This window comes from Chenopodium album, chromosome 9, assembly GCF_948465745.1.
Source record: "Chenopodium album chromosome 9, dcCheAlbu1.1, whole genome shotgun sequence".
Lineage (NCBI taxonomy): Eukaryota > Viridiplantae > Streptophyta > Magnoliopsida > Caryophyllales > Amaranthaceae > Chenopodium > Chenopodium album.
Window position 1 is genome coordinate 3,405,214 of NC_137842.1, and position 16,465 is coordinate 3,421,678.

The 16,465-nt window shown below is 36.7% G+C and overlaps 3 protein-coding genes across 3 annotated transcripts; all 3 read right to left on the bottom strand.

Annotated features, from left to right (window-relative positions):
• Window positions 1–2,497: 2,497 nt before the first annotated feature.
• LOC145559291 (replication protein A 70 kDa DNA-binding subunit B-like) lies at window positions 2,498–4,845 on the bottom strand. The gene is made up of 10 exons (XM_081620719.1): window positions 4,702–4,845; window positions 4,356–4,617; window positions 4,164–4,263; window positions 3,947–4,077; window positions 3,796–3,874; window positions 3,553–3,664; window positions 3,305–3,423; window positions 3,103–3,223; window positions 2,910–3,013; window positions 2,498–2,540 (listed from the first exon to the last, which is right to left on the bottom strand). The coding sequence occupies exons 1-10, from the start codon at window positions 4,843–4,845 to the stop codon at window positions 2,498–2,500; spliced, it is 1,215 nt and encodes a 404-aa protein (XP_081476845.1).
• Window positions 4,846–8,012: 3,167 nt separating this feature from the next.
• Window positions 8,013–10,133, bottom strand: LOC145559292 (uncharacterized). The gene has a single exon (XM_081620720.1). It carries the CDS (start codon window positions 10,131–10,133, stop codon window positions 8,013–8,015), a length of 2,121 nt encoding a protein of 706 aa, XP_081476846.1.
• A 114-nt stretch (window positions 10,134–10,247) lies between these two features.
• LOC145559293 (uncharacterized) lies at window positions 10,248–13,741 on the bottom strand. Its single transcript, XM_081620721.1, has 7 exons — window positions 13,648–13,741; window positions 13,417–13,513; window positions 13,187–13,311; window positions 12,827–13,019; window positions 12,672–12,727; window positions 11,412–12,281; window positions 10,248–11,323 (listed from the first exon to the last, which is right to left on the bottom strand). Exons 1-7 carry the CDS (start codon window positions 13,739–13,741, stop codon window positions 10,248–10,250), a joined length of 2,511 nt encoding a protein of 836 aa, XP_081476847.1.
• Window positions 13,742–16,465: the final 2,724 nt, after the last annotated feature.

A 16,465-nucleotide genomic window follows, 5' to 3' on the forward strand; every position in this document is an offset into this window, starting at 1 on the left:
TTCTCTGTTTTTGATCTTGACTCATTAGGTCTCCATGTCGGCGGTGCAAAGACCTTCCCAGAAGTAGTTGTGCTGTCAGTGCTGGCCATTGTTGCAGAGATAGAGAAAGAGGATTGTTGCAGAAAAAGGAAAGAGGAAAAGAAGATGTAAGCAGACAAGAGAAGCAGAGCAGAATATATGGACCACGCAGCCCAAACGTTTCAATTGACCAATCAAATAGCAGTTTCTACAATTATTCCAACATGTAAAAGAATATAGATTTACATAGTACAACTTTAGTGTACTTGCTCTAAAACAATCTTAAAGCTGAAAATAGTCGTTTTATAAATTTACTTATATGCACAACATTTATTAACACGTGTAAATCGGGATTTGAATTGTATAAGTATGCTGAGCTATTAATTTTAACACCCGTCTCACATAAATTGAAAAATTGCATTTTTATTTGACAAATGGTTAGAAATTAGGAACGGTGAGTGTAATTAAACATTTGTAAAACCTTTTATTGTAAAACAGACGTTGTTAAAATACGATGTAATTTTTTACTAATATTCATTTAATCCATAATAATTGCTTGTTAAAAAACCTACAGTTAAGCTAAAATTCTCTATAATCTGAAACTTGTAAAAGTAACATACTACGAAATTGGCTAATGAGATATTTCTAAAAAGGGTACATGGATGTATTTTGTCTAAAATATTATTTTTAAAGATTGTCAAAGGAGGTGGAATGAATAATGCGAAAGTCACAACGCGTTAAGTGAAAAAGAACATAAGAAGTCATAAAGTGCGTTCATTTTTACTATGTCATATGCGATTTGGGAATATAGGAAAGTTCTAAAGGTAAAATAACTGTGTAATTTTATTAATTTTAAGACCCATCTCACAAAAAACTGTAAAAGCGCATTTTTATTTGACAAATGGTTCGGTATTAGTAATGGTCAGTGTAAGTAAACATTGGTAAAACCTTTTATTGTAAAACAAATGATGTTAAAATATGATGTAATTTTTTGCTAATATTCATTTAATCCATAATAATTGTTTATTAAAAACCTACATTTAAGCTAAAATTCTTTATAAGCTTAAACTTGTAAAAGTAACATACTATGAAATTGCTTAGTGAGATATTTTAAAAAAGGCGTACATGGATATATTTTGTCTAAAATAATATTTTTTCAAAGATTGTCAAAGGAGGAGGGATGAATAATGCAAAAGTCACAACGCGTTGGGTGAAAAAGAACATAAGAAGTCGTAAAGTGTGTTCATTTTCACTATGGGAAGAAAACAAGTTTTTAAAAAGTGAATCTTGCTAGGGTTGTCATCTTGCTAAGCCAATTGTCCTAATTACCTTTGTTAAATTGTTTGTAATCGATCAATCATTTTACCGCGTGTTTTATTATTTGTAAAAATTTGTAGTTTTGTAACATATTTCATACTAATTGGGCTTCAGCTGTAATTTGGGCTTTTTATTGACTTACAATATGATTGCGGTAAGTCGATAAGTTGGGTTTTTTTTGTTTTGTTTGGTTAAGAAGTATGTTTTTAAAAAACATGGGGTTTCATTTGGTTGGGTAAGAAGTAAAAGGTAAATAGGTTTTTTGGTTTTTTTGTTAACCACAATTTAAGAGATTTTTTAGTTTTCATTTTGTGGGCAAAATTTAAGTTAATCAACATTGCAAAGTACATTGAACTTAAATCTAAGCATTATTGGAATTGTTTTTTTTTAAAATTTTTTTTAAAAAATTAAACAATATTATTTATTAGTGTGAAAATGTTGAATATATAATAATATGCTTCTTTAAAAGGTATTGTAAAATTATGATAAAAATTGGAAATCAAAAGGGCATGCACCTTTTTTCTTAAAGGTATTATATTTTTTTTTTTTTTTTTTTGAGGAAATTCTTAAAGCTATTTTTAAAAGTAAATGTATTGCTTTTAATTGTTGGCTACTGTATTTTCATATTGTAGTGAAATCAAATTGGTTACCTATTCAGTTATTATCAATGAGTGTGATTACTGTCTTATTTACATATGTATAGAGCTTCTGCATGCTTGATGAAAGCAAGTGACATGGTTTCTTTAAGTATGAATAAGTAAAATAGACAGGTGTTGAGCTTGATGAAGTGACCTGAGCAACTAAAGTTAAAGAATATACAGAATGTGGCATTAACAATTAGTCAAAAGAAGCAACAGGCGTGTTGAACAAATGAGATGCAAAGTGTGATATGTAATTTTTATAAATATACAAGCTAAGTATGCAATTATCTAGGGGATCGTTTAGTTAATATGGTTTACAGGGTAGGAGATACATAGATTCTGGAAGCAGTAGTTGTTACCTTGTTTCTAATATGCACAGATGAGCTGGACATTGATGCACTTAGTGATTTAATGATCTAAATGGCTGACTCATTGAGTATAGGTGTCTAATACATGCACAAATAAAGCAATTTAAATGATAATCATAATAATCATTTTTGTGATAAAGAAACCAGCAAAATTCACACAATAAGCAAGGCTGAACCATAAGCAGATATTGCATCCCTGCAATAATTTAAAGAACAAAGTGTTCCATGAAAGAGGCATTAAGTTTGAACTACAGGCAATTGTTTAATCCATTCAATGGATTGAGCAAGCAAAAGAGGCATTGTTTGTAAGCCTAATTCTAAGCAGATTTAAGCTGCTCTATATGACCAACATTATCAAAAGAAGATATAACTTCAGAGTTAAAGAGACAATGCTTGTTAAATTGCTTGAGTAGCAAATATGAGTAAGGATAATCAAGGATGCCTCAAATAAGAACACATCCAAAATGATAAGCCGGAGCTATCGTGGATGATGTGTTCTGATTTGAAGCTGCAGATTGGCAGGACAAGGGTTCAAGAAGAATGAGAAACTGATTGGACTACCCACCGCAGCACCTCTGCCCTGTTCAGTGCTTGGGATGGGTAAAGGATTATGTGCATTGGTGTGGATTTCAGAGCTGCAGCAACATGATCAAAGTCTTTCCAGTCATCCTGAGATCAAAAACCAGTGTTGTTATACCCAGGATAGCTAACTGCATGGTATAATTTTATCTAGGGTTATGATAAGTGTGGGTGAGAACCTTTATCTTTCTTTCAAAAATTTCAAGTGTTTTGAGCTTGAATATCTGCTCGCATACTTGGCCAAAGGTAGTGAGGCGACATGTTCCAGTGTCATCTGCAGCATCAAAGGTAAAGTTGACCCTGCATTTGTGGTATGAAATCATGGTAAGTGACATTACGACTTGGTTAGTTGGCTGTGCAACATAAGAATGCAGAATGAACCTTTCAGTGGAGGTGCATTTTTTGTCAGGGCAATGTGGGCAAAAGAAGGCCACATTTGCAGCAACGCCACAACGCTTTCCACAATTATCGCAGCCAATATAAGCAATAACATTGTCTAGCTGTGCAACTGGAATTGTGACTGTTAGTGTGTATATTTATTCCTGGACAGTATTGTCAACCTGAATGAAGCTGTGTTAATATACAAAACCAGGTAGCTAGTAAAAGGATTTGTGTGTGAGTGCACTCACAGTTTTGCCATTGATGTTGTCAAGTGTGGTTGGAACCGGTTCAGCACCAATAGTCATGAATTCGAGTTGCCTTGACATGTAATCACTAATTATGTCTGGATGTGCATGGGCCCTAGCAATATACACAAAGAAAGACATAGCTGATTAAGCATAGGAGTTTAGCCTAAGCTTGAATTAGGTACAATAAAGTGTGAATGTGTATTCGTGTAAATGGTTTTTAGCTATAAAAAGCTGTTGGATTACCAAGCTCGTAAAGCGTCAGCTTTTTCACCACTGGGGGCTGGGTCAATTGTTGTGGACATGCTTGATTGCAATGAGAAACCTGTGAAAAGTTGCATAAGCATACTTGATTTTTACATGATGTATACAATGATAAAGGGTGAGGAAATTATACCTTTGTGGGTAGCAGGCTTCAGTGAAGTTAAGCTAACAACTAAGAAAGTGGTTGCCCAGTCTTTGAGCTGCTCACAGTCAGAAAGGGCCAATTGTCCCCATGCAGAGATGATCATTGGGCGAGAACCAGTGCTGCAAAACAAAATGTAAGTCAGTGAATGCAGGTTTTTGATAATAATGCACGCAGCATTTGGGGGCCTTAAAAGGGTAGTAGCAACCTTTCATCGACTATGCTGATATCACGTACATCGGCTACTCTGCCTGACTTGTATTCCACTTGTCGGGGGTCTTCCATGTGGACTACTATTCCAAGCAAATCTGTCAATTAAGTAATGGATAGGCACATTATTGTCAAGAGGCAGATGTGTTTTTAATTATTATGTGTAGGTTAGATAAGGTTTAGAAGATACCAAACCGGTCTGATGGTCCACTTGTCTTTGGTACATCAGCTATGGAGATGTATTCAGGTAAAACAGGTCCCTCTGTTCGATCAATAGGTTGAATTTTAGTCATTCCGCCGAAAGTTAGTTCACATTCTCCTGGGAATGAACTAAATTTCGGGTTGATTGTTCGCACTGGAGCATTAGCTATCTCATACTTCTTCTTGTGTTCAAAGACTTTTTGAAAGTGGTCGCATTCAGCTCCGAACAAAGTAGCTTTCATGTTGTTACCCTGTATCATGGAAATGTAAAAGTCATGTATAGGATTTGTAAGCATTTAATAACTATGAAATGATGAAGAGTGGTAAGGCTGCACCTCTTCATCTTCAAAAACCAACTTCTGAAATTTTTTCTTGTTTGGAGGAGTTCGGATAGGAGACTTTTCTTTCACTGTCACACGTACTTTGTATGCCTTGCTTACAGGTGACAGCTTGTTCAAAGGCGTGTACTCGGGTTTCATCTATAGTATACAAAGACAATTAGTTTAGTATACAAAGACAATTAGTTTAGTCATTTGTGCTTAAATTAGATTACAACAAATTTGGCATAAGTCTATGCATGTAACGGACCTGTATAATATTATAGTATTATATAAACAGAAAAGCATAATATTATTATTTTATGATATTATAAGCAACTTTGGCATAAGTCTATGCATAACTATAGTATTATATGGTGTACATGCATTTATAATTCAATATAAAAAGGAATCTTCAATGAAGTGACTAAAAATATAAAAAGGAATCTTTAATGACTTGTAATTATAAATTAAGTTCAGTGATATGCAATTCTAAGCACATAGCAGGTTCTGTATGACTTTCTAAATAGGTATAATTATTGCATGGTTATATCCCTTAGACAAAGAGGTGTTACCCAGGCATATATAAAAGGAAGTTCAGGCTTCAATATTTTCACAAACCATTTTTGTATTCCACATTCACATTTCTCCAGTCTTTTTTTATTCAATTCCAGGTGAAAGTAATGGCAAGTAAGGGGAAAGATAAGGTGAATCCTAGTAGTGGATATGAGCTTCCTAAACAGACTAACTATGAAGCAATGGAGGCACGGCTCACTACTTTAGAGAAAAAGGTGGAAGATTTAGAGGCTGTGGTATTTGCTCTCTGCTTTGAGCCTGAAGATAAGCAGCCTAGCCCAAAGAAACAGGCACCAAAAGAGGGGACCAGTAATTACAAGCCTCAGCCTACGCTTAACTTGAGTGACATTCATCACCACTCCAGCCCTTCATATTCTCCTGGAAGTGATGCTTCCTATGGTGGTTGTTTTTAAAGGGTATCTGAAGCTGCAGCAAGGCATTTGTAACTTAAATGTAGTTGTGTTTCTAAGTAGTCAGAGGCTTATGTTGTTGCTCTAGTAATAAACAATATTTTACTTCTAGTTATGTGTACTATGTTGTTAATTAGTAAGTTGTGCTCAGTGTATGGTTGTGGAATGTTCTAAGTGGCCTTGTGTGGTTTAAATGAAAGCTTGAATTTCTTTAATATGGTTACTTTTTGTTCATAGTATAGGCAGTTTGAGCTGATTTATATCATAATATACAGCTTGTCATATAATTATCTGATGTTATTTCTTTAAGCAACTTTCTCAGCAGCCCTTAGTCAAGAGTAAGTTTTTTTAAAAAATTTAGATGTATTTCTTACTAATATAGTCAATAACAGTAGGTCAACCACAGATTCTACCAAAGTCCCTTTATAGTTTTATGTCCATGTACCAACTTTCTTAAAGACATGGCTTTTCTGATATATATTATACTGAACATGGTCCTTTCAACTTGTTTAACAAATATAAGGGCATAAGTCAAAATAACTGCTGTACATGTGGCTTAGTAACTGGTAAGATGATAATAAGCTTAAAAAGATAAGAATCTTCTATATAGGCAACAATATAAGGGCATAATACAAAATAAGTGTGTACATGTGGCTTAACTACTGGCAAGATGATAGTAAGTTTTAAAGGATGAGATTTTTCTATGTAAAGAACTGCATGTAAAATAGCTACATAGGTTGGCTGAATGCAAAGCAAGCAAAAATAAATAGCTAATAAAAACATGTGTGCAGATGTAATCCAGATTAAATTAAGGCCACATGAAAAGCAATTCAGATAACTTAATTGCATGCAAGTAAATAAATGAGAAGAAAAGAAGTTAATGCACAGGTAGATGTTAAGTTCAGCAAAGCATCATTAAAGTGCTTACCTTCTTCAACTGGAATGGCAGGCAGAATTTGGTGGTACACGGGAACAGCAGAGCAAAGCAGCAGAGAATAGAAGGAGAGTAAATGCTCTCTAGAAGTATAAGAATCTTAAATAGCAAATAGCTTATTGACAAGTTAAAGCTGAATGGCCTTTATAATTTAGTGGTTATTAGAATGTCCTGATACAGCTTATTGTCCATCGAATAAAAAGATGTAGTGAGTAATCTCTCCCAAGGAAATCTGCAGAGTAATAATTATACAAGTAAAATCTGAAGTGATATTATAAGTAATAAAAGTATAGGCACTGAAACATAGTTATGTCTAGTGGTTAATAAGTTGTTTGTAGTGAAATAAACTAAGGTTACATGTGCAAGTAGATAATAGAGTAATCAGTTACTGATCTAATTTAGCTATAAAAAAAAAGATGTTATGTGAATTTAAAATAGGAGAAGTTTCTTTTTGGAAATCATCATTGTGGGCCACATAAATCCTAGGATTTAAGTATTATCTGTTGTTATTGTGATGCTTGATGGGTGCAGCAGAAAAAGAAGTGTTGCTATAATTATAGTTATCTAGGGAAAAAGCATTTTTTTTAAGCTTGAGTGTGACCTGTTTGAAAGACTAAGAAAGGGCTGCACTAAAAGTGTTCATGACTTGAATCAGTGTATTGTCCAGCAGTTAATAAGGTTATTCTGTGAAGTTGAAGCTATGTTTCTTTACTGTCTTGAGGGTAATAGAATGTAGGGGCACTATATATAACAATGTAATAAGGAAAAAAAAAAAAGGGTTTTTCAACAAATGAGATTGTGGTAGCTATCCTAGGCATATTGTAAAAAATTAATATAAGACAGTATTTGATCTTGTTGTTTTTTTTCCCCCTCTATTTGTAATCTCATAGAAAATTTTAGCTCATTATTTACTACATCAGTTCAACATCTAGTTAGGTAACAACTATATCCAAATTATTTTTTTATTCTTGATAATGTCTTTTTTGGCACCTAATAATGAGCATTATATAATAGATGTGCATTGAATATCATTTTTTTGCTTGGTCAAAGCATAATTGTGAAACAATAACTGCAACAGAAAATAGAAATGTACATGTGAAGTAAACCTGTCCAAATAGTGTTGCTGCAATTTGAATAGGAGCATGTAAACTAACAGAGCAATAGTGTTTCTAACATACTGCAAGGCATTTCAATGTTGCATATTTATATATCAATAATGATTGTAAAATAAATATTACAAAAAAAGCTTTATATACCAAAATGATACTCCAAAGATCTACAACATCAAACCTGCATAATAGGATAGTGAAATGAAATTAACAAAAAGAAAAAGATGTTTGTTTTTATGAATAAGTATAGAAGCAATTTTAGAATACCTGCATCATATTGTATCATGTTATGCCAGATAGTCACAAGACATCATAAGCCACGATGTTTTTCAGAACTGGTGTGTTGTGAATTTCAGCAGGCTGGGGTATGATCACAGTCACTTTCTCCGATTTCTTAGCCCTTGACAATGCAACATACAATTGACCATGTGAAAAGCATGGCTGTGGGAGATAAACCATGACTTGGCTTAGTGTTTGCCCTTGAGATTTGTTGATAGTCATTGCAAAACTGAGCTTCAGAGGAAATTGTATACGCTCAAACTGAATCGGATATTTTGCTGATGATGGAGGCCGGAGGTTGACACGATGGATGAATACAAGCTCTCCTTTACGATGACCAATTGCTATTGAACAAACAATAACATTTCTTCTGAAATACTTGCATATGAGACGTGTGCCATTGCATAGGCCATCAGCCGGATCAATATTCCTCAGCAAGATTACTGGACTGTTAACTTTTAGAACCAACTCGTGTGGTGTCATACCACCTGGGGCAAGCTGGTTCAAGAATTCTGTTGGGTAGATAGCACAATTATCATCTAGGATGCTATCAAAACTTTTATAAACAACTGCTTCTCCTGGGAACTTGTCAATCAGGAAATTGTTGATTGAGTCTACTGCATCATTTAATGGGGTTAGGATTGCCCTTTCTGTGAAAATATCTGGTGTAAAGGCAGGATGTTGCAATTCAGGGAAAGCAACAGCAGCTAGATAATCAATAGGTTCCTCGGTTTGTTGATAATAATTCACAATGTGAGGAGGAACATTCACAAAAGCATTCTCAGTTGCCTGAAGCTCGCCATTTCCCAAACCCAGCAAAAAAGATGCATATGGGGGATCTGCTTTGGCTCTAATGTTTTCAGTCAGATGTAGCTTTTGTAACCAGGGCCAAATATGTGAAGTAACCAGGCTTATTGCAACAGCTTCTCTTTGAGTCTTGTGAGGAACAACTGGTAAAACCTGCCTGAAATCTCCACCGAAGACTATAACTTTTCCACCAAATGGCTGATCTGGATCACAGAGATCACGGAGCAGGAGCTCAACAGATTCAATGTTCTCCTTTCTTGCCATTGAAGCTTCATCCCAGATAATCAATGTTGTCTCTTTAATCAAAGCAGCCAAGCTGCCTTGTTTAGGAACATCACAAGCGAGCGATGTTTCTGAATCAAGTGAAATTTTAAATCGTGAGTGTGCTGTCCTGCCAGAAGGTATATTTGCTGTAGCTATTCCTGATGTTGTCGTTGGAAGCACAATTTTTCCTGCCAAGCGCACTTCTGCATATAGAGCATTGTACAGAAAGGTCTTTCCAGTCCCTCCAGGGCCATCAACAAAGAAACAACCAGGCTTTTCTGCTTGAACATGAAAAATAATTTTGTCAAAGGCAATTTGCTGAGCTGAATTTAGTTGATCTCTACAATCAATTGATTCTTGAGGAATAGGTGCATCCAAAGCATCAATAATATCCTTTGTCCTCTGTAGTTCTTCTGGCATTTCTTCTTGTAGATGTTCCAGCTGAAAATGAGCCAATGACTTGCCCATTGACTCTAAGTGCTTCTCAACTGACTGTACTGTCAGCAGCAAAACTTGCCTTTCATTTTGTGGAAAGGTATACCTAAAGTCATCAGATAAATCATTATAGAAGTGCTGCCATAGTGTACGTGGGTTGCTCGGAGCGCAGAAGACCAACACAGCTGCAAATAGCCGACGTAAGGCTCCTAGCATATGAATTTCTGCAGCTTCAGACAAACAGGAATAAACAACATTGTCTTCTTCAAAGAGCCCTCTTTTAATAGCTGCTTCATGGAAAGTCGCACATAGCACTCCATTCACAGTCCGGAGGTCAGAAAACGATTTAGGACTGCGTACATTGCCAAGAAGCAGCCGCAAAAAGAAACGTTCTCCTTCTGCAGGTGTAACACATGCCAGCCGACCTATGACCAGTTTCTTGTTTTGTCTCTGAAACCATGCCTTTGCAGTGGAATCCCACCTGAAATGTTCAATGAATTCGCTATAGAGATATCCTGTACTTCGAAGTGAGGCTGCATTTGCTTTGAAGAATTCTGTTAGTTGAGTTCTGGATCTTCGTTCATTCAACACCACAGAATCAAGCTGCTCATGACTCCTTAACTGAAATGTTTGCATGTTTTCCAAATGCACTGCAAGGTGCTGCACAGGGGGGTGCATCTCAAATAAGTCAAAGCCAAAAATCCTCCAAGCTGCCTCACATGGTGAAACCCATCGACCAGACTGAAACCTTTAAATTTCATCTACGGCTTGATTTTCTTCACCAACAACATTAAAAGATACTCTGTCATGCCCTTTGTAAACATATTTGTATAAGTACTTAACAGCCTGAATAGATGAGCAAACTTCTACATTGAGGTGACAGTCAAACAACGCGGAAAGGTATGGGTTGTATGGAATAACCCAGCGATTATCAAGGTTTGAACCTCGAATTCGTACACTTTCTCCTGTATGTTGTCTCTTGTACACTGGATATCCATCATTATGGTTTGTTGTTTCTTCTAAGAATTGTTTTGGGTAGCCATATTTGCATGAGGCAGAGTTATCATTTTTGGCAACCATACATGCACATTTAGGGTTTGCTTCTCCACAGGGGCCATGCATCATATGGCGCACTATTATTTTCCGTAGATCTGGGGAGCTGTGGGGTGGTAGCTCAGCAGATACAAAATGATCAAAATCAGAAGGTGTTTTCAATTTGTAATCAGGCTTCAGGATAATAAGGAAATGTGCATGTGGAAGACCTCTTTTTTGAAATTCAATGACATATATCATAGCAGCCACTTTCCCGAAAATTTGTTTCTTCATGATTTGTTTTTTTAAACAGATTAATTTTAATCGAAATATACGGGCAACAAGTTCTGGGCAATTCTGAGCTGTTTCTCCAGGAGCTAGTTCTGCTTTGATCTCTGGCCAGTTTGCATTACAAGTGATTGTGAGAAACAAATCAGGCTTGCCAAAGCGTTGAACCAAAGCCATGGCATTCAGGTATCGCCGCTTCATGTCTCGCGGACCACCAATAAAGGTTGGGGGTAAAATAACTCGCCGTCCGACATTTATGGAATTTGTTTCACCACTTTCAATGGAATCCAAAATCCCCTGATACAAATCAGCTCTGATTGTTTGCTGATTGTGGCGAAAGTAGTCTAGGCGTGTGTTCTCAATCTTCACATACATGTCAACTATATATTGCTGCAAACATCGGCCTGCACGCAGGAGCATATTGTTTGGGCGGCATTGCAATTTGTAAGCATAGTACTCACGGGCAGAAATATGCCGAGTTGAAGCACCACCTACGTCCGCTAAACCTGCATTTAAAGAAGCATGATTTGTGTGAACAGCAACATAAAATGAAAAGGACACTCTGCAATAAAACTTCAGGCAGATGAAACTCACGGTTAGCTTCCTGTGCAAGGGCATCTTCCTCTGTATGCACTGCTGAAGATGTAATGGGGTCTGTTTGCTGCTCTCCTGAACCGCTGTCTTTGGCAAGACCCTGACCCCAGCCACAATCACCATGCGGGAATAGGAGTGGATACTGCAAGGGATCATAGCATCCATAATTATGGTATATGCGATGAGAATCTGTTGACTTTCCTCTGACTGTGATGTATGGGCCATTGGACTCGCTTGATGAACTGTTTTCAGGCCAAATCGCAGCCACTTCATCTGTTGTGGGTGCATTATAAACCCGCTGGTCTAAAACGGTGTTTTTATTGATAGTAATTTGTGTATCTTCTTGAATGTCAAGGTCTTTTAATGATCTGAAAAAGCGAGCATAAGGATTTTGAGCAGATACTTCCATAAGTATGTCTATAATATCTTGCCTTACTTGTTTAAAGAAATCTACTCTAGCAGCTGACTCAAATTGGCCATCATAAAAATAGAGCTGTAAATATCTAGGGCCTAGTTCATCAGGGATTAAATCAGGCAAGTTATGATAAATTTTTCCATGCAATTTAAAAACATATATTCCTTTGTGTATGCTGCCATCATATCTACCACCTAATGAGCTAAATGCAAATAAGTTGTTATATAATCGAATGTATTGTCTGAAGTGTGATGCATCTTCCTCATCAGATGTTAAAAGTCTATATAGTGCAGGGGGGTATTCATTAGTGGCTAGTTTAACAGATCCATTTCCACAGCAGAAATGAAGTGATTCATGTTCAAATTTTTTTGCACTGCAATGTGGGCAAATGGAAGGGGATTTCAGTTTCAAAGGTGCTGCAGGCAATTTTAAGCCAACAACAGCTGCTGGAGGTTCTGATATTCAACCAAGCATGCCAAGCCAATCTATCAGCATAGTACATTGCAAAAAATAAGCAAATAACTTAGTAAAAATATGCATAGGAAAACGCACTGGGCTTTTTAACCGTGGCTTGCTTGACTCCTTTTTTTTAGAAGCTGCAGTATTTTTCTCTGTGATATGAAAATTACATGTTAAGTTACAGGAACACTAAACATTTAGTGGTTAAGTTGGTCTAATGTAATCAGGCATCACATAATATTCACTTAATCTGTCTCATATAATTGAGCAAGTTTTTTTTATGCAATGAGCTGACTATTTTAGTAACAAATATACCTGGCCTTTAACCTGTTTTCAAATGGGCAAAGACGCTTTAAAAAACAAAGTTTCATTTAAGGAAGCCTTACTGTTGTTTTTTGCCTGTGTTTGTTTTGTTCCCTGGGCACTTGTTTCACCTATTTCTCTGTATAGCAAACGAAAAAAAAAAGCATAACACCAATATCAGTAGAAACACAGAAATATAGCAAGGCATGTGTTCTTGTGGTAAGCAAAAGTAAAGCACCTCACTGACACAGGCTCTTGTTCCGTAGCTGCTAGTGCTCGCTTATGTTTGCTAGACCTTGAATTCTCAGGAAGTTGCCTATACAACATGAACCGGTCTGAGGGAGCGCTGCTAATATCCGTCCTCACAGCCTGTGCTATGTTAGCTACAGTTGAATCAGCAGCCAAAAGTTGTGGGCCTGTAAACGAAAAATCTGCCATTCAAATGCAAAGCTAAATAATCTCAGCTACAATGAACCTTACCTTAATGTTATCCAAACACAGGCAGCCTGCGTAGTTGTTTTACCTAGCTCAGTCCCTAACCTCACTCAGTTAATTCTGCCAAATATTGCAAATAGCAAACATAAACAACTGTGCTTACTATTAAACTGGGCAGCTGAATTTCCAGCCACTATGTTGGTAGAATGCCCTACATAAGCAACTTCAGGCTCAATCTGTCCAGCTTCTTCCTGCTGATGTGTGGCAGAACTTGTTTCATCCAACTCCCTATATTGAACAATAGGAAAATCTTGTTAAAAACAAGCAAAAACCTAAAAATTCAGAGTAACAAAAATATTTATTTAGCATGCGATAAGAAAAACAAGCTAACACCTCATAGGAGCAGGGGTCTGAGACATAGCTTGTATCATCTGTAAACGTTTGCTAAGCCTAGTTTTTTGCAAGGGTTTTTTTTTAACCAAAGCACGATCTGGATACCAACAAAGCATTCTCATTTAAAAAAACCAAAATACAATGATTGCAGCTTAATAGTAATAGATAATCTATAAGCTGCTTTGAATAGCATGAAAGACAAATAAAACAAGCAAAGGAACTCGGATGTACGCATAGTGGGAATATAAACTGAGCTAGTGACAGCAAGAAGTTGCAAATAGGCGTTGCAGAGGCTTTCGATAAATGGAACAGTGTTACAATGCATCTGCAGCTATATAACCTGTCAAGGGAAAATTGCACTCTGATCAAATTGCTAAAATGTAATGCTTAACCATGTTGTGCATACTTAACAATAGAACAAGAATTTTCATAAAATACGATCAATGGCAAGAAAATTAGACTTCATTAATCAAAGCTCAAAAGGCTGGAGTACATTATATTTTGGGAAAACATCCACCATGTCTTGCCAATAAAACTAACACATAAAGCAGTACAAAATAAGCTGGAATACAAGCAGCACACTAAGCTAATATGCCATATCTAAGGCCCTATAGGAACACACAAACAAAACATGTAAGCCAGCAAAACAAGGTCTTATGTAGCTTCACTCTGATCCCTAATCAAACTTCCTCCGCTTAAACAAGGTGTCCAACTCAGGAGGCACTGCAAATGGCTCATGAGTGAAGCGGTCACTAAAAGATGGCCTAGCTTTTGGCTTGCGAGGTGGAGGTGGAGGAAGAGCAGGTGTTGGAATCTTGTGCACAGCAGACTTAGGTGTTATGCAGCCATCTTCACCTAAAAAAGGAGCTAAGTGCAGAGCACCTTGAATCCCCAATACACGTTCTTTAGCCGCTAAGTAACTTTCCCTAGCCAAGGAACACTTAATACCAGCATAAACCCCATTGTCATAGTTCAAATCAACTATGTCAAGATTGTATGCAATGCGCAGGAAATCTACAGCCCTCCTAGCAGCCTCTTGTTTGGTAGCCTTGCAGTCAGCACGAGCAGCACTAAAAACGCATTCCATTCCAGTAGCAATTGTAGGAGCATAAATCGTAAGCCATGAAATAAACTTTTCTGGTCCTAGCTTGAAAGTGTTCACAGCCGAAACACGTGCTTTAGTCTCCACAGTTAGAGTGCGCAGAACATCCATGTAATCAATGCACACATATTTCTTGCAGCGCTTGTGGTTTGGCACATCTGTCCACTTGACTGGCACCTTCCCTGCCTCCCTTTCCATTGACTCGAGCTCAATGCGTTTCATCTGGTAGAGAAATTCACAGCGTTGGAGCTTCTTAATTTTCTTAGAAGTCAAGTCCTCAACCTGAATGTTGTACTCCATCCTAAGTGAACGAACGCCTTTTTCAGCAGCTATTTCACTCGATTCTCCTACTGTTTTAGCTGGGCCACCCTCATAAACATAGAAACCCAAGCCTGGGTCAGTCTCCAAGACAAGCTTCACAGCATTCTTCCTTGCATCAACCAAGTAGTAAGCTGGCTGAGGAATTTTCAGATACTCCACAACTTGCTGGAGCAGGCAGGAAAAAGAAATAGACACTTTTCGAGTGCCAGGACCACCCACCTGTGTGCATACCATAACATAAGAAACATGCTATTGTAGCTAACACTGGTGCAGCGACATCTTATCACTTGAGCTACAGGTGTAAGGTAGTGAAACATGTGTTGTTGGAAGACACAGACAGAGGCAAGGCTAAATGCATGGTAAACAAAAAAACAAGCTAAATAGTTCTTGCAATTACATCACAGAAGAACAACAAAGCTGATTACCAAAGCATGTAACACATTACCCTGAACAAGGCTGGTTACATCACAAAATGGAAGACACAGACAGAGGCTAGTCTAAATCGAGCGCACACAACAAAACCATCTAAATAGCTAATGCGATTATATCACAAAAGAACAACAAAGCTGGTTACTAAAGCATGCAAAACATACCCCATTTAAAACAACAAAGCACTCTCCACATACTAACTAATGCAAGAAACTTACCAAGCCAAGCTACACATAATACACAAAACAACAAATCAATATAACTGGCCCTTTGAAAAGGCAACAAAAAAAAAACAAACAAACCCACCAAAGCATGTAACACATGATATAGATAACACAACAAAGTCATTACATACTAACTAAAACCATCCAAACCAACACTGAACAAAAACAGCAATGCAATGCAATTCTCCAAACCCCCTTTCCAAAAAAAAAAGCAAATCAACATAACTGTAAATAATGGAGTACTTACAGGAGAACCTGCACCTCCACCCATTGCAAGCTAATAACTCTGCAACAGAAGTAGCAAAAAGCAAAATTAATATTCAATATCTTCACCAAAAACTGATCCCTTTTACAATAACAATTGCATGATTTATCATCAACAATAAAAACATGTAAACCATAACCTAAGGTAGCCCATGTTACAAATTCCAGATTCCACACTTACTTTAAACCAAAGAAGACTTAAAAAGACAGCCCACACACAAAAATGCCAGGCTAATTAGCCATCCTCTACCAACACAAATGCATTAAATCTTTACTTCATCACTAATATATAGACTATACTTAAACTAACTGTTGTTCAATAAATCACACAAAGTTTGTTAAGCAACCAAGCTGGTGAAATATTGTGTGCACAGAAGCCAATTAATTTTAATAATGGCTACCAATTTAACCATGCCAAGTTAATCCAAACAATGTAATCAATTTGTCAAGTTTAAAAATGTCATGATTCTGAAGAAATCCTTGAAGCAAGTTCATATATGTTCTGTGTTCATGGTCAGTGATATCAAAGATTAGTTTTCCAGAGATGTAATGTCATTACTACAGCAAAGAAGCCTCTATCCAATTTCATGATTACCTCTAATGTAACCTCCTCCATGGGACTATGCTATGGTGTGTGTAGTTGTTTTTTTTTTTTTTTTTTTTTTTTGCTGCAAAATGAAGATGAGGGAGACCAGATGAACTGGCTTGT